This window comes from Salvia hispanica, chromosome 1 (assembly GCF_023119035.1).
Source record: "Salvia hispanica cultivar TCC Black 2014 chromosome 1, UniMelb_Shisp_WGS_1.0, whole genome shotgun sequence".
NCBI classification, from domain to species: Eukaryota; Viridiplantae; Streptophyta; class Magnoliopsida; order Lamiales; family Lamiaceae; genus Salvia; species Salvia hispanica.
In genome coordinates, this window is record NC_062965.1 from 3506998 (window position 1) to 3529499 (window position 22502).

The 22502-nt window shown below is 35.2% G+C and overlaps 3 protein-coding genes and 2 long non-coding RNA genes across 6 annotated transcripts; 3 read left to right on the forward strand and 2 right to left on the reverse strand.

Annotated features, from left to right (window-relative positions):
- Positions 1 to 447: 447 nt before the first annotated feature.
- Positions 448 to 1441, reverse strand: LOC125224567. The gene has a single exon (XM_048127989.1). It carries the CDS (start codon positions 1439 to 1441, stop codon positions 626 to 628), a length of 816 nt encoding a protein of 271 aa, XP_047983946.1. The 3' UTR covers positions 448 to 625.
- Positions 1442 to 6032: 4591 nt separating this feature from the next.
- LOC125214284 lies at positions 6033 to 8364 on the forward strand. 2 transcript variants are annotated; one of them, XR_007175094.1, is made up of 5 exons: positions 6033 to 6243; positions 6955 to 7083; positions 7165 to 7245; positions 7355 to 7484; positions 7878 to 8364. It is a non-coding gene; the product is annotated as an uncharacterized LOC125214284 (long non-coding RNA). The 2 variants fall into 2 exon arrangements; XR_007175095.1 differs by having other exon boundaries at positions 7355 to 7409.
- On the reverse strand, positions 7584 to 8310 carry LOC125214292. The gene is made up of 2 exons (XR_007175096.1): positions 8183 to 8310; positions 7584 to 8094 (listed from the first exon to the last, which is right to left on the reverse strand). It is a non-coding gene; the product is annotated as an uncharacterized LOC125214292 (long non-coding RNA).
- Positions 8365 to 11620: 3256 nt separating the features above from the next.
- LOC125209179 (CBL-interacting serine/threonine-protein kinase 9) lies at positions 11621 to 14936 on the forward strand. Its single transcript, XM_048108794.1, has 12 exons — positions 11621 to 12010; positions 12161 to 12232; positions 12320 to 12427; positions 12537 to 12617; positions 13190 to 13243; positions 13320 to 13445; positions 13517 to 13606; positions 13687 to 13809; positions 13888 to 13995; positions 14072 to 14188; positions 14394 to 14525; positions 14652 to 14936. The coding sequence occupies exons 1-12, from the start codon at positions 11744 to 11746 to the stop codon at positions 14736 to 14738; spliced, it is 1365 nt and encodes a 454-aa protein (XP_047964751.1). The 5' UTR covers positions 11621 to 11743; the 3' UTR covers positions 14739 to 14936.
- Positions 14937 to 19709: 4773 nt separating this feature from the next.
- On the forward strand, positions 19710 to 21956 carry LOC125209147 (3-ketoacyl-CoA synthase 1-like). The gene is made up of 2 exons (XM_048108759.1): positions 19710 to 20744; positions 20956 to 21956. Exons 1-2 carry the CDS (start codon positions 19924 to 19926, stop codon positions 21707 to 21709), a joined length of 1575 nt encoding a protein of 524 aa, XP_047964716.1. The 5' UTR covers positions 19710 to 19923; the 3' UTR covers positions 21710 to 21956.
- Positions 21957 to 22502: the final 546 nt, after the last annotated feature.

Here is a 22502-nt window from a genome sequence, read left to right on the forward strand (position 1 = left end):
TTCCCTCCAAATAAAAAAAGATATTGACATCTAATATCACGAAACCTTCGTCAAAATTGAATTTTTTCCACAAACTTTAAAATTGACAAATAATATCAGGAACTTTACTCCTGGTTTGTTTTTTCCACCAATGAAAAAATTCCCACAAATAATATTATGATACCGATTTTTTTTCGTAATTTCTCGACAACAATTTTGAGAGCTTCAAGTTTTTTCAATCTTTGAAGATAGTTTTTCTTGAAGCACATTCTCCAAAATTGTTCTTCAATCTATTAAAATAACATGAATTTTTTCATTCATGGAAAAAAACAAATCCGGGATAAAATTCATGATATTATTTGTCAATTTTAAAGTTCGTGAAAAAAATCCACGTTTTGAAAGTTTCGTGATATTACATGCCAATATCTCGTAAAAAAAAAAAAGCAACTTGCAAAGAAAAAAAACACAAACAGAGAAGGAGGAAACTAGCATTAGGCATTGACCAACTCCACCTTAAAATTGAAATGGAGATTGGAGACAGACAGAGAGAGAGATAAGTATAATAAATCATAAAATCAATAATACAAACAGTGAATCCCAGAAATTCACTAACATTTTATCCCAAAAAATAAACAAAAAAAAATCATCAATAGAGAATCCAGTGCTCCCCATCCAGCTTGATCTGAAACCCATGGAGCCTCGCAAAGATATGCACCGCCTTCCTGACCCCATCCCACGCGTAGTCATGCCCAAACAGCACCCCGCCCGGCCTCAGCACCTTAAACGCGTGGTTTATATCCACCCACGCGGAGTGGAAATCATGCGCTGCATCCACCTCCACCAGATCCCCGTACACCCCCCAATCGCACAGCCCCCCCAGCGCCGTCCCCGCCGAGAACGGCATCATGATGATCTCCTCCGTCGCGTTCGCCCTCGCCACGTTCTGCATAAATTGGTACATTAACAGAGAGTCTCCGTTCACCATCTTCACGCTCTTCCTCTCCTCGTCGAAGTACCCCGGCCAGCCGCGGAAATCGTCGATGCACACGATCTGCGTCTCCAGCCCTAGTTTTTTTGCAATTGAAGCCATGTGAGTCGCGGAGGCGCCGAGGAAGGTGCCGACCTCGACGATCGTGCGGGGGCGGACCTGCTCGATGAGGTGCTCGAACACCGGCATCTGAGATCCCCAGCCTTTGGTCCACTCGGTGAGCAATAGGGGGCGGGCGTGGGGAGGGGGGAAGGAGTGCCAGGGGGAGGTGTTGTTGAAGACGCGGGAGAGGATGGTGCGGCGGACGTCGGAGGAGGGGACGGGGGCGGCGCACTGCTTGGGGAAGCTGTTGTGCTCGTACACGTCGCTCGCGGTCTGGGAGAGGAGGGGGTGGGAGTGGGAGAGGTAGCCGAGGACGAAGGCGAGGATGAGGAGGATGATGTATGCCCGGGGCCTGGACACGGGGGCCTCCATGGATGGGGCGGTGATGGAGATGGCGCGGGTGGTGGTGGTGGTGCTGCGGGGGGAGGGGGAGGGATTGCTGCTCGCGGTCGTCCAAATTCATTTCCGGTTAATCGTGATTGGGAGAGGGAGAGGGGGAGAGATCTGAAATGGGGGAGGAGGGGAGCGAGGAGAGTGGAGAGACGGTTGAATTGAATCTGTTTTTTTTTTTTTTTTTTTTTTTTTATAGAGAGAGAGAGAGATGTGTCATGTGTGTGTTGACTTGGTCTTATTTTATTACCACTACCTATCAATTATCATCATCATCCCCATTCTATTTCTGTATTAATTCTTTTTCATTAATTGCATATTACTGTGTGTGGAGCATTAATTAATTGTCATTATGAGTTAATCAAAGTGGAGTTAAACGAAGAGAAAATATAGAGATAATAAAGCGGATAATTGAAAGTAGAATAAAATATACTCCCTCCGTCCATAAACAATAGATCTATTGTTGTTTGGCACGGATTTTAATGTAGAATTGGTAAAGTAAGAGAGAGGAGGGGAAAAAGTAGGTAAAGTAAGAGAGATAGAGAGAAAATGTGAGTAAAGTACGAGAGAAGGAAGAAAAAGTGGGAAAAGTATGAGAGATAAACTTTTCATTTTTAGAAAGTGATCTATTTTTTGTGGACGTCCCAAAATGACAAAAGTGGTCTATTGTTTTTGGACGGAGAGAGTATAACAGTAATAATCAATAAGTGTGTTATTTTGTCATTTGGAAATGTTTGTCATTTTTATTTTTACTATATTCAGTAAGTAGGTCTTTATCTTGTTAAACTCGAATTCTATAGTATAATTAATTCATAGTAAAAGTAGATTTATATACTACTAACCTATAAAATTGTATTCTTTTACTAGTACTAATATATTTTAGATTTCGTGTCGATCCAAATTAATTTAATTGATGACGGACGGATTGAGTAAATAGATTAAAATGGTCGTTTTTGTGAAAATAAGAAAATGATTCATATAATTCGGGAGAACTCAAATAAAAATATGATACAAATCATCTAGGACAAAAGGAGTAGTGGAATGTGAACAACTATATCTGTCCCTCAAATATTGACACATTTTAACTCGCTATGGGTTTTAAGAAATGTAATGAAAAGTGAATTAGAAAAGTTGGTGGGATATGGGTCTTACTTTTAAAGTATTAATTTTATAATAAAATGTGAGTAGAAATGAGTTAGTGGAATATGAGATCCACAACTAAAAATGGTAAAAAGTGAAGTGTGTCGAACTTTCACAGACAGACCGAAATGATAAATTATGTCAAATTTTTAGGGACAGAGGTAATATGAATTAGGAGTATGCAGTGTAAGTACGAAGTAGTATGAATTAGGACAAAGGACTTGATACGATATCAACTAAGACAAATAATTATTGGTATTGTAATTTGTAGTATCTTTTACTCGTTAATTTTTGTTTAATCACAAACGAATGATGTTGCACACTATTATCGTACACTTCTTAATTTAGCTTAGATACAACAAACTAATGTTAGCATAAAAATAATGGGTTGACATCAACTCAGACAACTCTTATCGATCGAATTTGTGTCAACATGATAAGAACACAATAATTTCATATAAGATATATATAACCCATTATCATTTTTATTAATTATCAAGTGTAGTTTACTTTAAAAACTTTGAGAAATTAGAATTCGTATGATTTATCGCGTAATGAATTTAGTTTTTGTTGCCAACACAAAATAAATTATACTAGTGATACTCTTTACTAATCAAATCTAGATATTTGTCTTGTGTTCGTGTCTGTATGAGTTCCTATGTCACATTTTTTTTTGTGTATAATTTTCCTATAATGTCGAGTTTGAGTTTGGGTTTGAGTTTGGTTTCATAGTATCAATTCGATAATAATCCAATATACAAAAATTTCCAGGTCTAAATCTAGATATTTTACCACCCCACCGGCACCAGCAATGCATTATAATATTCCATGTGATGAAATAGTATTAACGTATTTCACCTCTGCACATGAAAATTATAAAAATTACAATATGAAATTTTGAGGTGGTGATGGTGATTTTATTTAATGCACTGTTTATTATAGGAGTATTTATTTTGACCAATTATGGGATAACATGTATACGTATAATCGATCAATAACACCCACTTGTGTGCAGCCGACTTTGATTTGTTCTCGTATACGCCAATTATGAATTTTCTGCTCAGTGCTAATTCAACCACGCCAAATTCATAACCAATTTTCTACGAAATTAATCACCTGTCCACCTCCAAATAAAATTCACAATTAAATATCTAAATCTACTCCTTTTCTGACATCTGACATACTATAAATCTCATGTAATTAGTATACTCTTATCTTAGTCCTAGAATTCAATTTTTATTCTATCATTTGTAAAATAAATTGTTATTGTCATTTGTATATATGTAAGTTTAGAATTTGACATAAATGTATTGTTTCTCAATTGATAAATATAAATTCACAATTTCAAATTAGTATGACACTATAAACATGTGATTATACCCTTACCAAACTTGGTGTTAATTAGCAATATTTCCTGCCAAACCTATGCAGATGCGTAACCATCATTTATTTTACATCATATTCATAATTATATTTACAACTAAATTGTGTAATAATGGTTTGGAAGCCTAATTTGGATTTGGAACATTGTAAACACCGATATTAATGGATTATCAAAAAATAAACAACGATATTAATTATTCGATAAAGATTTCTCGTTGATTGGATTTAGGGTTAGTTATTGTTTATAGCTTGTACTTTCATGACTATATTTCAATTTATAACTTTTTAATGTGTTTTTTACAGTCTTGATTTTGATAAATTATTTAATTGTAGTCTCAAATTATTTTAGGCATTTACTCAATAAAAATGGAAATGATAGACATGTAATCCATCGTTATTCTTTTGGGATATAAGCGATTGACACGTCGTCTAATTAATTGAATTAAAATAGTAATTTGTTGATAAAATTGCCATAAATTATTAAATGGAAATTTTTTGGATATGTGATAAGTGTTTTTTTTTTATTACCAAGGGTATCCACTAGCGAACCCAGTGATTATTCCTCGTGCTAATTTGTAGGCACCTCAATGGGTGAAACAGCTGACCCAAGGATTTAAAGCTGCTCCATACCCAAAGGCAGGGATCGATCCCCTGACCATTTGGTTAAGGATGGACGAGTCCCATGCCACTCGAAATTTGTTTTAATTTCATATTGTGTTTACATCTAAAAATGCTCTAGAAAGTGTTGATAACTAATTAATATAGACAAGGCCCAATGAGAGAGGGTGAATATTCTCTTAAATGTCCTTCAATTGGAATCATGTTGGTGTATTTGGTTATACAGTCCAAATATCAAACTCATCTATTCCTTTAGTATGCTGCGAAAAGTGTAACAAAGTATCAAAAAAATTGCACTCCTTATCTTTTATTGATGTCCCAATTAAAATTAAACATCAATATTCTAATAATAATTCATCACTTTACAAATACTCCCTATTTACACAAGTCACAAGTTCCCAACACGTGAGATTCACAAGAGCATAGCTTTTGTCAAGCTAAATCATCCCCCTCTAACACGGCTTGTTTTAATCACACATGCGGAAACAGGACATGATATCCTAATTGTGCATGTCCTAAATTGCTAAATGAAATAATTATATAGGATAATAGGAACATGACACAATGCCCTCATTGTAGATGTCCTAGAGTGCTAAATGAAATTATTCGTTAGCGAGCTTATTGTCTACTATCTAGATAGTAAATCTATTTCTTTGCATAAATGGCTTAGCTTAGAATCTCATATACTCCCCCGTCTCGTAGAAATAGGTCATATTTCATTTTTCGTCCGTCCCATAGAAATAGTCCATATCCATTTATAGAAACTTTTTTTTTTCCTTTTTTCTTTATCATTTAATATACATTAAAATTCGTATCAATCTCAAATGACTTATTTTTATGGGACGGCGGAAGTATGTGCTACAAGATTAGATGAAATAGAATCATTAGATTATGTTGTACAAAAGTTTTAACTACTACTATATTTCATCTTTTCTTCTTTTGTAACTATTGCCGTTAATTATGAACATATTTCAATTAACCATTTTGATTCGTCCACTCGCAATGCATTTATTCCCCTCTCTCAATATTACCTCTGCCTCTTATTTATGAATATTGTCATTATTTGCTTTAAAATATACTAATATTACTAATTCAAATACTCCATCCGTTCCATAGTAATAAAGGCATTTCATTTTGCACACTCGTTTTGAAAAAATAATTATAAATAGTTAAAATAGAGAAAAAGTAAAGTAAGAGAGATGATATTGTAGATAAGACTTTTCTCTACATTATTCTTTCTCTTACTTTACTCTCTCTCCACTTTAATTATTTATTATAATTCTTTTAAAACGAGTGCAGAAAATTAAATGCATCTATTACTGTGGAACGGAGGGAGCAAAATTAATATCCTTATTTCAGCAAATTAATTAATTGTTAATTATTAATCAATTTAAAAGTTCACACAAAAATGGATCCCTCGTTTTTGGTCTAATCGTCGTCGTCACCTTGGGGCCCACATCCTCCATGGTGGATTCACTTCATTCTCCTCTGTCCCTCTTCTGATGAGAATTTTGACTGGCAGCTTGTATTATTGATTCCTCCGAATCGGAAATTGTTGCCAGAACAGGACACTGCCGATGCTTTATCTTCAGTGGAATTGAATGCAACAGCAGCTCCTCAATTTTGCAATCGTTGCTCTGTTTGTAAGCTCTTCCCTAAAACCTAAAAATTCATCTGTCTGCCTAGTTTAATCGTCTGCTAATTGACTGTGGAGTGTGGACTAGAATTGCAATCTAAATTCCTTTTGTTTGTATGGCTGTATTTGTCTTGCTTGCCTTTGCTAACCTTCTAACCCCAATTTCCCTATCATACTTCGAGCTTACCTTGCTGTTTGCAGTAACACATTGCACACATTTGAATAGATTCTCAACATGTTGCTATAGTCATTATTTGGCCCTACAGATACTTTACTTTGAAAATGCTTGTATTTGCTCAACCATAAGCATATTCTTCCTCATATTTGTGGTGAGAATCAATTAAACCCTGAAATTTCTATTGGGAGCTTATGCTGTATATATATGTATGTAACATTTGTGAGGTTTTAAGTGAATTTGAACTTAAGGTTGTTTTAACTTTTAACTAGTTAAGTCTATTATAATGGCACAGTGCTTTAGTATCTCTTCCAAACCATTTTCCTTTTTATGCACTAGGAAGCTGTATATTCTTTCGCATCTAATTTTCAGTTGTCTATTGTTAAAATGACTTCTTACTTTACTATGTCTCAAAACCTGAGAGATTTTGGTGATTGAAATTTCTGCATGAGCTTTTGGAATCGTTAATCGCTATTAAATATGAAGATCGTATTATATTAGTATATCTTTCCTTTGTATCATTGACTCATTGTTGTTCTGTAGCTTTACACTTAACTGGAAAAGATGCTGGATACTCTTGTGCTGCTTTCTGGTTTCATAAGTTTTTTCAGACAAGCTGAGCCTCATTCCAATTTCCAGCTCACCATGAAAATTTGCGAATCCGTCCTTCTAGTAAGTTTCCTTGCAACTTTTATCATTGCATCTCCTCTTCCCCATTCCATTGCTGCATCCCTATTCCATCCCTTAATGCAGTTCTCTAGCTTCTATGCCGAGCCTGCTCTGTTTCGTTGTCTTGCATATATCCCGCTCTTGAGCAATACAACCTCAGTGGAGGTAAACACAATCATTTGTCATCATCTACAATTTTACTTGATATTTACTACTACTATAATTACTAATTACAAATGAAGTTACTATATTAACTTGTGTCATGTTACATCAGAATGGCCTGGTTTTGTTTAATCTGCATCCCAATTGCACTATGCTGAAGAAAAAAGGTATGCCATGGAAGTATGACTTAGCTTGGGTGGAGGAAGAGCACTGAGCATGTTAAATATTCTTATAGAAATCTAGTAAGTATTATCTTTGATTAACAGAATCAGAACTGAGTGAAGAATGAGAGATCTGCCATATATTCATTTCCACATAGTAATAATCTAACATTCATTGAGTATTGGAAATAATAATTCTACAATATCATGACTAAAGCTCATGTTTGTATAATACAAGTCCTATTTTCCAATCTCTACTTTCCGACGCAGTATGAACAAAAGAGAGAAAACAACCTATATCTGGTGTGGTTAACTCAAAGCTTCTGAGATAAACTCTGTGTGAACTAGATAGAAGCAGAAGCACCAGAGTTCAAATTATACAATATACACTATATATTCATCACTATCTGAGTAATTATTGTAGCATACATGTCTGTAGATGGAAAATTACATATGATATGGTTACGATGATAGGAAATCGGAGAAGAAGAGAGAGAAGCAAACTAAGATAGGCGTGACAAAGAGAATTAGCCCCAGCGGCACCATCCACTCCTGCCGGTTGGTGGCATGGAAGCACCGCTCCCACCAAACCAACATCACACCACCAGCCAAGCATACCGCCGACCATCCCAAGTATTCAATCCTTCTCCGTTTTACATCTTCTTTGTATGAATATGACACCATCAGAAATCTGCGTTGGAGAAAAAAGCGTGAGATGAGATTTATATGATCTGCATATAGCAAACTTAATCATCTCATATCTGATGTAGGAAAACTACAAATCAGTGGTGAATCTCCCCTCCCATCAGAGTGCCTTTTCATCAAATTAGTTGTTAACTGCTAGAAGAAAAACACATGATGTTGTTTGGCGTGTAGCTTTATAGGCAGATTATATGTTCATGTAGTTACTACCTACATGGTTTGAGTTCATATTTGATAATAATAGTATTTAATATAGTTAGAGTTGACTAGTGGCCTTTAGGTTTGCATAGACATACTAGTTGGCAGGTTAGGATGGATGATATAACATATAGAGGATTTTAAATATTACATCAGATTGCCTAGATTGAGAGTTTAGAGTTGAATTTTGGGAATAGCATTAACCACACCATACACACACGCTTGAACCACAATTATATCAAAATATGTTACACCCAAAAAAAAAGGTAGTGTTTGCCTATGTCTTACTCCATCAAATCCCATTTATAATGAATATTTTAAGATAGCAATACTAGTCAAATGTGTAGCCAGTGAAGTGAGGTGAAGGGCAGGTTTATCTTAGGAGGTATGTTTATGCTTGTTGGGAGGGTTTATCTTCTCAACTACTAGTATTTATGTAGTACCTATAATTGATATGATTTTTCTGGTCTACATTTAGTTATTTCATCTTTATAAAACAACATTGGATTGGATTTGAGTACAAATGAAAAACGAGGAGAAATACTCCCTTCGTCCGCGATTGCACGTCCAACTTTTTGGCGGCTAGAGTTTTAATGCCAACTCCGGTAATCTAGTTAATAAATCGATTGGTCTAGCTTTGGTTATTTTATCTTAATTATAAATAAACATTGGATTGGATTTAAGGAAAAATGAAAAACGTAGATAGATACTCCCTCCTTCCGCAATTACACATCCTACTCTTTGGTTGCACCGGTTTTAATAAATGCGGATGAAAAATCAGTGAAGTAGTACATGATTTTCACTTTTATTTATTAAGTTTTATAATGATTAGTTAAAGAATGTGGTCTACTTATGTTATAGTCATACTCTAATAAACTCCCTCTGTGTAGAGGAGTTATTTTGCTATTTTAGTACGTTTTATTATAGTGGAGTAATTTCCTTTTCTAGCAAAAGTAACAGATTACTTTATTCTTTTTTATTTTATTCTCTCTTCATCTCTCAACTTTTTCATTTTTTACTTTATTCTTCATTTATTTAGTCCATTGTATTTCTCAATGTGGATGGGCTTGGTTATTTAGTCCATTGTATTTCTCAATGTGGATGGGCTTGGTTGATGAGACCGATTATAATTAGGCTAATCAATGAAGGCCAAAGACCCACCTCAATATGAGCCCATAATACTTGGTAAGATATTAATTCGTGTAAGTTGGAACTAGCCAACTCAATAGAGAAAAATAAGACATTCTAAAAAGAGAGAGAACAAAATATGCATGTTCAAAATACTCGGTTTGTTAGTGTAAATTTGTAATAACGAAAGATGGCCATTGAGATTATACAAATAGTTATATTTGGATTAAGGTATTGAAAAGTTTTGTGATCAAATGCAAAATATGGTTAAGAAGCATATACTCATGAATCATAGGCAAAGGCAAGTTAAGTCATTCTACGATTAAAATGTTTTGTGATGGTGAATTATAATTATAAGAGTGAAATTATAATAATGTCTATTTCTTCTGTTTAAATTATTACAATAGCTGAAAAATCTTTTTATCTAAAATCCAAGTAAAAAAGAAGATATTTTTCTAAATTTAATGTAACAAAAGTCAAAGATATAAATGGATGGATGAGACGGTTTACGTATCAATTATTCTAACTCATGGATCAGAAAGGCATCTTGCCCATAATGGAAAGAATCCAACTCGCATACGTCAAATTGTGGATAATAATATAAGAATAATAATTATCAATCGACATGCGTGGACGACAGAAATAATGTTCCCCGAAATTGGAATTTCCTAGATCAAAATATAATATAATACTCCCTCCGTCCGGCTTTAGCAGTCCCATTGACTTTTCTGCACTCGTTTTGTGAAAATGATAATAAATAGTTAGAGTGGAGAAATAATAAAGTAAAAAATAAAATAAGGTAAATAAGACTCTTCTCTATATTATTCTCTTTTTTACTTTATTATTTATCCACTTTAATTATTTATTATCATTTTTACAAAATGAGTGCAGAAAAGTCAATGGGACTGCTAAAGCGGGACGGAGGGAGTACTCCCTCCGTCTCACATAATTTAGGACACTTTGATCTGGCACGGATTTTAAGAAATATAATGGAAAGTGAGTTGAAAAAGTTGGTGGGATGTGAATCCTATTTTTAAAGTATTGGTTTTATAATAAAATGTGAGTAGAAATGAGTTAGTGGAATATGAGATTCACTACCAAAAATGATTAAAATAAAGTGTGTCAAATTATATGGAATGATCCAAAATAGAATAGTGAGTCAAATTATGTGGGAGGGAGTAGTACTTTGTCATAGTACATAGGAGAAAAATACCAATGGTAGGAAAATATCATTTTATTATCATTTCATTAGAGAGATTTATTATACCAAATTAATGTATATAGGGAGTATTTCTTTTACATAAAATTTAAGGAAGTATATTTAATAAAGTGAAAAGAAAAAAGGTGAAAAAAACATTAAATAGATAAGTAAAGATAATAAAATCAGAGAAAAATAAATACTCTCCTAATAAATTAAAATGATGGATTTTTGAACACTTAATATAGTTTTAGTTGTTCAAGATTAACTTATTCTGAAATTGTTCAGAATTGAATTGAACTAGACCGAATTAGTCATGCTCAAAATTCATAAGCTAATACTACTACTATATGACATTGGTGTATGGTTCAATTAAAAACTATCTTAAAATAAAATTATCACTTGAAATCACAAAAGGTACTATTCCTATTTAACAGCACCAACCACGAACTGAATCAGATTAATTTTGTGTTGCATATGTTTTTTTTTTATATGTTTTGTGTACATTTTTTTTGCATTAAACTCTCAATTTTTTATTTTAAAATAGTTCTTAATTAAGTCATCAACTATAATAATGTAGGAGAGGTTAGGGTGTCACTACCTCTTAAAGTAACATCATACCACAATTCCTAGCCAATCATTTATACACGTGGACGAATAATCAGCTGACATGTGACAATAAAAAAAATGTTTAAGGATAGAAAAAGGCCAACAATATTTTATACACTATACAATAATTTTTCTCGGACAACAATACATGCTAGATTACTGTCTAGCGTATTAAATATTATTATGTAACATTTATAATATTACTGTATATGTGGTGTGGTGTAACTTTAAGAAGTATTGCCATTTTACTACGAACATAATAATGTATTTATAAGTATAAAAATATCTAATTAACTGAACAACATTAAAAAAAAGTTAAAATTTTATCTTATCAGTCAAACCGAAATGGGGATATATTATTGGGAATAGGAAAGGAATGAAAGTGGATAGGAAAAGAATTCAGTTGGTAAATAGCGAAGCCACGTCATCATCTCTTCTGCAACTCTCCTGCAAAATTTGCCTTTGCATCAAAGAGAAAGGCGAGTAATCACAGAGTCGACGGAAAATGAGCAGCACATCCACATCATCATCATCATCATCATCAACGCCGCGGCCGAGAACGCGCGTCGGTAAGTATCAGCTCGGGAGGACACTGGGACGAGGCTCCTTCGCCAAGGTCAAGTTCGCCACCAACACCGAGACCGGCGATCGAGTCGCCATTAAAATCATCCAGCGCGACCAAATCCTCCATCACAGGATGGTCGAGCAGATTAAGAGAGAAATTTCCACGATGAAGCTCATCAAACATCCCAATGTCGTCAATTTGGTTGAGGTGCTTTTGATTTTGAATTCCCCCTTTCGCGCTATTTCCTTAGTGATTTCATCATGCCTATAATTTAGGGATTTCACAGTCGTAATTTACTTCAATTCGTTTAAATTGGTGAGCATATGTATAATTGAATTCTACTTGCATCTTCAACAGGTTATGGCTAGTAAAACTAAGATTTACATTGTTCTCGAATATGTTGACGGAGGTGAACTCTTTGATGAAATTGTAAGTTGTCACTGTTTAGAATTTCGAGATATTATACCGTTTGAAGAATTGCTTGCATTTATAAATGCCATTCCCATATTTTTGTAGGCTAAATATGGAAAACTTGACGAGAATAGTGCTAGGAGATACTTTCAACAGCTCATTAATGCTGTGGACTACTGCCACAGTAGAGGTGTATACCATAGAGATCTCAAGGTTAGATGCATCTTCATCACATGAATATATGCATTTTGCTTTGATAAGAAGTTCAGTTTCTTCCATGTATTTTAGTAAAGCGTTGTGCATTTCCTTTTAAATTTTGCAGCCGGAGAATCTCTTGCGGGATTCCTATGGTACTCTTAAAGTTTCAGACTTCGGATTGAGTGCAATTTCAAAACAAGTTCGGGTTAGCTCTTCGTATCTTATGTTATTTGAGTTTGTCTAACCTGATATTTCTGTCTATCGTATAGTTGAAGTCTTTACATTATTTCTATTTCCATTTAAACCTCAACAGAACATGTTTCTTCAATCCGTCTTTTGTGTTGCCTGGTTTTGTCATTTTGGCCCCCAGTCGTAGTTTTAACTTCAATTTTGTTGTGTTGACAACCTTGTTTGTGCCACAAAATGCTGCTCTACTTTGGCATCAATATCTATAAGTAGATTTTCATATACGTGTCTGATTGTTTTTAATCTGTTGCTTGGTTTTGCTCTAGTCCCTATTTGAAGGAACATTTGTGACCTTATTTTACTTCCTCTTTTAGATATCTTGCCTCATTTGCCTGTTCCTTTTTTTTCTTTTCCCCTCCTTCATTTAGAGTATCCCTGAGTATTTTGTTGATAACTACTTTCTTTACAAGATAATGTTCATTTTGTGGCTTTGGACACTGTCATGGGAAGTATTAAATGGCCGTTTGCTGTTTGAGGGGAGTTTCTAAAGAAGAAGTGCTAACTGAAGATCTCATGGTGATATTTATGTAGGATGATGGACTGCTTCACACAGCCTGCGGCACACCAAATTATGTGGCACCCGAGGTGCTTGTCTCATAGTTTAAGAAGAGTCGAGTTTGATTTTCAGTTTAAAGCATGTGAGATATGTTTTCCCCTTCAGGTGCTCACGGATAAAGGCTATGATGGCACTTCAGCAGATGTATGGTCTTGTGGGGTTATTCTTTTCGTCCTGATGGCTGGATACCTACCTTTTGATGAGCCCAACCTAATGGCTTTATATAGGAAAGTGAGTTTCTGTTGCTTTATGATAGTCAGTTGTTTTCAAATGTGTTCAAGTGAGTAATGGTTCTTTTCCAGATTCAAAGGGCAATATTCTTTCTCCCTTCATGGTTTTCATCAGGTGCAAAAGACGTGATCAAGCGTATCCTGGATCCAAATCCAGTAACTGTGAGTTCTTAAATACTGATAGTCACTGGTCTGTGCATCATTTAGTTGAATGTTTTTGAGTAAATATGTGTCATTTGCAGCGAATGACTATTCCTGAAATTCTAGAACATGAGTGGTTCAGAGTAGATTACAAGGCACCTCATTTTGAACAGGATGAGGATGTAAGCCTTGATGACGTTGATGCTGTCTTCAGTAACAATCAAGTAAGAATAAGTTCGAAGAAAAAAATAATTTTTTTTTGTTAACTTGAGTATTGACTCGGTTGAGATTGGTTATATCAGGATCTTCTTGTCACAGAAAGGATAGAGAAGCCAGTATCGATGAATGCCTTTGAGCTGATATCTCGGTCCGAAGGTTTCAGTCTTGAGAATCTGTTCAATAAGCAGACGGTATAAATATTAGATGGTTTGTGTGTCTGTGTGTGTGATTAGCTAAGTAGATGAGCAGTTGTAGTTGGTTCTGCAGGGGCTAGTAAAGAGGGAAACTTGCTTTACATCAAAACGACCCCCGAATGAGATAATGACGAAAATTGAGGAAGCGGCCAAGCCTATGGGTTTCAATGTTAACAAAAGAAACTATAAGGTACTACTTCCATTCTTTGTGAATAAAGTAAGAAAGATGAAGAGGAGATTACTTTTTGCCAAAAATAGAAATGACCCAATTATGTTGGAACTTTTCAAAATAGAAAAATGACTCAATTAACATGGAAAAAGAGAGTTTTAATTAGGTGAATATTAACTATTAGGTTCACATTAATGGTGTTTAATGTATTTATATGGTGTGGCAGATGAAATTGAAAGGTGATAGGACAGGAAGAAAGGGGCAGCTAGCTGTAGTTACAGAGGTATTTGAGGTGGCTCCTTCATTGCACATGGTGGAGCTTCGTAAAACCGGAGGCGACACCCTCGAGTTCCACAAGGCAAGGCATCTCACCATCATACATTTTTTTTAAGAGATTAATAATTGTTCTCATTTATCCTGTGATTGTCGTGACTCGGATCACACCTAATTAAGTTGTGTTTCATCGTCTGTTAACGTGTTGCAGTTTTACAAGAACTTCTCGTCGGGTTTAAAAGACATTGTCTGGACTGGTGAATCAAATTTAAATGATGACCAAGCCACAGCCACCTGAACACCAATACCAAATTATGCATACATAGTTACCCATTTCTCTACTCAAACCTTTACTCTTTTATGTTACTCTCCGGTTTCATTTAAGGAGTCTTAGTTTGACTCGACACGAATTTTAGTAATTTGTTGATTGTGTAATGGGTGGAAATATGTAAATGAAAAAACGTTAGCAGAATATGAATGGACTACGTTAATAAAATGTGCATATATCAATATATTAAAAATAGATTGATATTTTTTAAGTGGGGACAGATTAAAATGACGGATGGATCGGGTATGGAGCAGCATTAAATCCTTGGACCAGCTCTCCCATCCATTGAGATGCCTATAAATCAGTGCGGAAAATAGTCACTCGGTCTGCCGATAGATACTCTTAGTAATTATAAAAAAAAAATGGTGGGTGGATCAAAATGATAAACAGAGACTTTTAAATTGGGACGAATGGAGCTATATTTGATCGTCTCAATCAAGGTGGGTTATTTTTGGGCTAAAAGTCTTCAACTATGTCTTCCACTCCTAACACTAAATAATGCGACATCATGATGATTGATGGATGGCAAATGATAATTCATTGAACACAAGAAAGTTTTTTTTGGTGTAGTTCCTTTCTGAGTGGGGAAGGAGCAATATGACAATGGTTGAAAAACAATTTGTCACGAGTTTATTAATAAGATTGGATATAAAAAAATTTGGTGATCATGTCTATGCATGCCTTAAATTTGAAAATTTCACCATCAATGCACATTGCATGTCAAAAATGAATGAAGGGTGTGTGACAGCCAACTGCCTAAGATATACTCCCTCCCTAAAAATAATTAAAACTAAATTATAACACTACTTCATATAAATACTGAATAATCGATCTTAACAAAAATTAGTATCTAAGAAAGTAAATATTAAAGATACAAAAAAACTCTAATCACACAAATATATTTTGTAGTGTATTTTATTTAGTAGTAGTATTTAGAAGCATATAAAGGCGTAATAGGAGTAATTTATATGCATTTATTTAGATGTTTACGTTGTTAAGTTTGGAGGTAATTAATTATTTGGTTCTATTGAACATAGACATATCGTTAGTAATATTTTTATTTTGAATTGAATTATGATTGGTAGTTGGTACTATAACTCTAGACACTATATACTAGTAATCTAGTAGGAGTACTATTGATTACTATATTAATTAATTATAAGCATGTTTGGACCAATACGGTATTGAATTTCTCTCTATTTACCAATAGTCAAAGTAATCTTTTTTAGAGTTTTCTCCACGTCTTTACAAGGATAATAACCAAACTAATCACGGTTAAATTCTGATAAAGCCTTATACCTTTGAAAACCGAATATATTAAATCACAAAATTATACTCCATATTTAAAATTATTTTATTCATTTATAAAATAATATTATTTAATTAAAATAAAATAAAAAAGAAATAATTTCCTGAAACAATATCATTTTGATTTAGTATAAGACATCATGGTAAGTGATCAATTGCTAACTAATTAGCAATCTCAAACTAAGACTAAATCTTAGCCATTGAATTAGAAGATTTAGTGGTTGAAATAATGTCACATGGATTATATTTTTAATTAAGAAAATTAATAAATAAAATTAGAGGGTATTAATGTCAATTCCCTCTCATTAAAATCATCTTAAAACTTTAAATTTACGTAACTCTCTTGATTTAAATTATTTTTTCACAAAAATTATATCAAATTAAAGATAATTTTATAAGGAATCCAACGAGATCTCAATTGCATATGTTCCGACAACGTTCGGATGATGAAATTTGATATTTTTTATTTTAGTTTTCGTAAATGTTGATAACCAGATTTTTATCAACAAATTCATCAAAAAATCTTAATAAAATCATGTAAAAATCTCAATAAATATGTGTTGATATTTTTTTTGTACTAGTGTTGATATTCTTATGTCATATTGTTGATATTTGTAATACACTATGTTGATATAAAAAACATTCACGAAAATTATCATATGATAACATAACGACAATATTACCCTTTTGTTGATATTTTGTCTACTATTTATTGAGATTCGTAAGATTTAATCTCATCCACTCATTTTAAAATATAAGGGTGGAGATTTGGTCTTAATTTTGGATTAGATGCTATAAGCATTAGAATATGACCTAAGACATCATTTCTTGTATATAAATGAAAATATAAAAATTTAATTTAATAATTCAATATTCCGATTTCAAATATTATAAGACTAACCAATTTTTTTTATCAAACTTTGTCATTAAATTGGCTATAATCACTTCTATAAACCGAACATGTTTTGTGTTGAATTAAAACAAGTAAACGTCTGAGTAACCAAACAACAATTGTTCTCACTCAACCATTTCACCTCACATAAATAGATAAATATCCAATTTAGACAACAACACGTAGAGAAGTGTTATTTCCAATTATATTCGTAAAAGTAATTAAAGAAACTTTGAATCTAAACACATGATGTTTTGACTAAATATACACTTAATGCTTAGGTTAGGCTGCTATATTCCCTAAAAAGTAGTCGACTTTTGAAGCATTTTATATACTCTATTTTAAGTAATTCGAAATTTATAGCTATATATACATAAGTAGAATGAGGCGTGACAATCTGATCAGAGTCGTCGTATCAAATTTAATTAATATTTTAAAGATTGATTGAATAATATTCTTTCCCAAATCATAGCCATTACCGCAACAAGCTGTATTACTTATTAATCAGAAAAAATTATTACTAATATTATCTCTTAAAGAAGTTTTGTGAAATTTATAAATGAAACAACAGTAGATGATTTCTTGAACGATATCGACGCATCAAAGTCAATTTCTTCCACCGCACAAAGAAAAAATAAGACTTCAAGCAAAATATTAAATTTGCAAAATATGACTAAAATTCATGATTTTTCCAGCTGTATTTTTCCAAAATAAAAATGGGAAAAAACTTTGGTGACCATACGCATCATGACCCCTAATAATAATGGTTTTTTTTCCCTTTGTTTATAGAGGATCGATAACAGTTTTCCATCTATCATATGTAACTCGAACTTCTGACCTACCAGATAGAGGAAAAAAGTGTCTTACCAATGTATTTATTGCATTGATATGATAAGATAAGATAAATAAATAGTAAAATATATACACATTTTAAATTATTCTAATCATATAACTCCAAGATAGATGAATTATCTATTCTACTAGTATCATATTTTTCGGATACGCCCACCATTGGGTAACGCGCACAAGAAATCACCCCTAAAATTGGTGTTTCAATGAAGGTGGGAACTAATATTTTAGTACTAAGATTTATGGGTCTTATAAAGAGTGAAGCTTGATGGATGGATGTTAGAAGTTGGGCAACTTAAATGCCAAATGTGGAACCATTGATGCTAGACAGCAGCTAACAGCTAGCAGCACACATCTATCAAACCTAAGATAATTAGCATTAATCACGCCAATATTTACCAACTAATTAACCAAACCCCAACTTATAGTACTCCCTCCGTCCCGCTTTAACAGTCCCATTGACTTTTATGCCCTCTTTTTGTAAAAATGATAAAAAATAGTTAAAGTCGAGAAATGGTAAAGTAAAAGAGACAATAATGTAGATAAGACTCTTCTCTATATTATTGTCTCTCTTACTTTACCATTTCTCGACTTTAACTATTTTTTATCATTTTTACAAAAAGAGGGCAGAAAAGTCAATGAGACTGCTAAAGCGGGATAGAGGAAGTATATATCATGAGAGCCATATACTCCCTCCGTCCCAATAAATATGAAACATTTGGTTTCCGGCACGGGATTTTATGCAAGTGTTGTTTTGTGAGTTAATGAAGAGAGAGTAAAGTAAGAGAGAGAGAAAAGTAGAGAGAGTGATGTTTCCATTTTAGGAAATATTTCATTTTTAGTGGGACAACTCAAAAAGGAAAACGTTGCATTTCTAATGGGACAGGGGGAGTATAAAATTATGAATTTTACTAGTTCACCATTTCATATATAAATCATATTCGTTGGGTTCGATAGACAAAATAATAGTGAACAAACAATATCGGATTAGACATAGTTTTTACTTTTTAATCACATGTAAATATGGTAATAGACGGACTCTATACAAACTAAATTCTATATGGATATGGTACAAATATTTATGTATTTAAAAGGTAAAGTAGGGTCATATATATTTAGTTTTGTTGGTTGAGGATAGCCAACTGTCTCCCCACTTTTTAATACTACTATACTCTTTGCCAAAGGTCTACATGTACTCTCCCATTAATATTTTATTGAATAACATGCCACCACCATTACACGTGGTTCAAAGTGTGTGGGCTCCAAATATGGAAATGGAGTGGAATCAATGGGAATAATAGTCATATACACAAAAATATCAATACGTCTCGATTAATTATGAATGAAATGGGAATAATAGTCATGCAAAAAAAATATCAAAACGTCCGAGAAATAGTACAAAATATCAAATTTAAACGTCTTTATTAATAATGGGCACTCGCAACGCACCCCCTTTTTTCAAGGGACCTAAGGCGCGGCCTTGACACATGCGTTGCGGGAGAGCAAGGCAGGGCGCAAATTACAAAAAAATGAAGAAAAATTACTGCAAAAAGTTCATTTAAGAAAGAAAGAAAGAAAGAAGAAAGAAAATATTAAAATTAAAAGCAAAAAATAAAAGAAAATATGTATATATATATTCAAAAATAAAAAATAGGCATAATAAAATTCATATCAATATTATGTAGATAGTATAGGTCTAACTTATTTATAGCCTGACTATTATGAATACGCTAATGAACGAGAGCTCGCTTAAACATGAATAGTATAGATCTGACTCATTTATGATCCTTCTATAATTAATTATATAATGAATGAGAACTCTTTTTTTTCTCACATGGCCACTTGGTCAAATATATAATCCCACATGGATCAACTACGTTACCTATAATAGGTAGCCCCCATTTTCTTGCACAAGTAATCAAATCCCATCTATTTCATCTTGGTTGTTGAACTATCTTCCTCTACACCATTTCTCCCAATCATTCATATCATAACTTATATACACACCCAAATTGCTCCTCATTTCTTCCATCCTTTCTGAATTAATTTCATTCTCCCTCACCCCAAACCAACTAACCACCAACAACCAACCAACCTCGTGCTACCATGGAACCCATCGACATGAACGAGGAGCGGCTCCTAGCCGAAGTCGACTTCAAGGACTCGTCCCCCATCGTCATCAAGATCCGTCGCAAGCTCCCGGACTTTCTCCACTCGGTGAAGCTCAAGTACGTAAAGCTAGGCTACGGATACTCGCGCAACCCGGCCACCGTGCTCCTTTTCTTGGCCGTGGTGCCTCTGCTCGTCCAGGCCTGGACGAGCAGGACACTCCTCCTTGACACGGCCACCATTTTATTGGGCGCGGCCGCCCTGACCCTGCCCCTAGGCATTTACTGGGCCAAGCGGCCGCGCCCAATCTACCTCGTCGACTTTGCGTGCTACAAGCCGCAGGACGAGAGGAAGCTATCCGTGGAGTCATTCTTAAAAATGTCCGCGGATAGCGGAGCCTTCGGGGAGGAATCGATCAACTTCCAAAACAAGATTTCGCACCGGTCGGGGCTGGGAGATGAGACCTACTTTCCGAGAGGGATCACCTCCCATCCCCCGAACCTCTCCATGGCCGAGGCGAGGCTCGAGGCCGAAAACGTGATGTTCGGTGCTCTCGATTCGCTCTTCAGCAGCACCGGGATCAGCCCGAGCCAGATCGGGATCGTGATCGTGAACTGCAGCTTGTTTAACCCCACGCCTTCTCTCTCCTCCATGATCGTTAATCATTACAAGATGAGGACAGATATCAAGAGCTTCAACCTCGGCGGGATGGGCTGCAGCGCGGGGCTGATTTCCATCGACCTCGCAAAGCACCTCCTCCAGGCCAACCCCGACACCTACGCCGTCGTCGTCAGCACTGAGAACATAACCCTCAACTGGTAATGATTGAATTTATATAATAATTTCAGTTCTCTTTTTACCTGGACCGTATATTTATTTGCTGACATAAGTCAGCAAAGACCCAAGCCCATGCCTATTTTGTTAAATTTTTCCTTTAACTAAAAGTACTTTTTCTGGCATTCATTAATTTCTTTTTCTGCGTCCGTCCCCGTCCCCGACTATATTTATTTTTGTTTTATTTGCCAACAGGTACTTCGGCAACGACCGGTCCATGCTTTTATGCAACTGCATCTTCCGGATGGGGGGCGCGGCGGTCCTCCTCTCGAACAAGGGCCGGGACAGGCGCCGGTCCAAGTACGAGCTCGTCCACACAGTGCGGACGCACAAGGGCGCGGACGACAAGAGCTACAACTGCGTCTACCAGAGGGAGGACGACAAGGGGACGGTTGGCGTTTCGCTGGCGCGGGAGCTGATGGCGGTGGCAGGGGACGCGCTGAAGACGAACATCACGACGCTAGGACCGCTGGTGCTGCCGCTGTCGGAGCAGGTGATGTTCCTGATTCGGCTGGTGAAGAGGAAGGTGCTCGGGGCCCGGGTGAGGCCGTACATACCGGACTTCAAGCTGGCATTCGAGCACTTCTGCATCCACGCGGGCGGGCGGGCCGTGCTCGACGCGATCGAGAAGAACCTCCAGCTGAGCGAGTGGCACATGGAGCCGTCCAGGATGACTCTGCATAGGTTCGGGAACACATCGAGCAGCTCGCTGTGGTATGAGCTGGCGTACACGGAGGCGAAGGGCCGGGTTTCGAGGGGGGACCGGGTGTGGCAGATTGCGTTCGGGTCGGGTTTTAAGTGCAATAGTGCGGTGTGGAAGGCTTTGAGGGAAATATCTGTTGAAGAATGCCTAAAAAGTAATAATCCGTGGTTGGATTGTATACATAAGTACCCTGTTGAAATTCCGGTTTCCACTGCCGCCGCCTCTGCCTCCGCCACAGCCAGTTAATTCTGGCTATATATATACATACATACACATGAGATTGTTGATGATTAACTTGTCATGCAAAATCTTTTTTTTTTTATTTTAGATGTGGAATTGTGCATTAATATACTTCACAGGAATACGATTCATGTGTTTTAAAAATTGGATCGGAACGATTCAACCGGGGCGTTGCTCGGTCTGGTTTGGACATAAAATCCACTGGGATATTGAACTATTATGAAAAGGAAAAACTGGATTGGTTTGTTATTAATTCATGAAATATTTATCCATTTTGCTTACTCTTTTTCTTGCAAAAATTATTTTATCGTTTTATATTTGAACTTATTTGTAAACTTTATTGATTGGTTTATCATTTTAACCGATAAATATGTGAATTCGTTTACATGTTCGACTTTGAAAACATAGAGTTATATGGAAGAGAAAGTAAAACCACAACAGCTGTGCTAGTCCTTGCATATTAATTGCAACCTATAATGCAAACAAAAACCACTAATTTCCTACTTTCTCTTTGTAGTAAGTTTGACTAAAATGACATGTCCATGTCGTTGAGACTATTGGTGTTTCATATGAGAGGGATTTAAGAAAAATAGGAGCGTATCAAAGTCACTAACTTTCTACTTTCTCTCTAGTAAGTTTGACTAAAATGAGTATTGATATATCATATGATAGGGATTTAAGAAATATAGCAGCGTGATCATGTGTGCCTAACTAAATACTGTACTAGTCTAATTCCCATCAGTCGCACACCAACCTAACCTACTAGGAAGCTACTCAATTGCTCGTATCTAAACCTATG

Excerpts from the sequence above, each read along its gene's own strand:
- LOC125224567 (XM_048127989.1), bottom strand. The coding sequence starts at position 1,441 with ATGGAGGCCCCCGTGTCCAGGCCCCGGGCATACATCATCCTCCTCATC.
- LOC125209179 (XM_048108794.1), top strand. The coding sequence starts at position 11,744 with ATGAGCAGCACATCCACATCATCATCATCATCATCATCAACGCCGCGG. Across the intron at positions 13,996-14,071 it reads ATCTGTTCAATAAGCAGACG|GGGCTAGTAAAGAGGGAAAC; the intron begins GTATAAATATTA and ends TTGGTTCTGCAG. Across the intron at positions 14,526-14,651 it reads ACACCCTCGAGTTCCACAAG|TTTTACAAGAACTTCTCGTC; the intron begins GCAAGGCATCTC and ends AACGTGTTGCAG.
- LOC125209147 (XM_048108759.1), top strand. The coding sequence starts at position 19,924 with ATGGAACCCATCGACATGAACGAGGAGCGGCTCCTAGCCGAAGTCGAC. Across the intron at positions 20,745-20,955 it reads GAGAACATAACCCTCAACTG|GTACTTCGGCAACGACCGGT; the intron begins GTAATGATTGAA and ends ATTTGCCAACAG.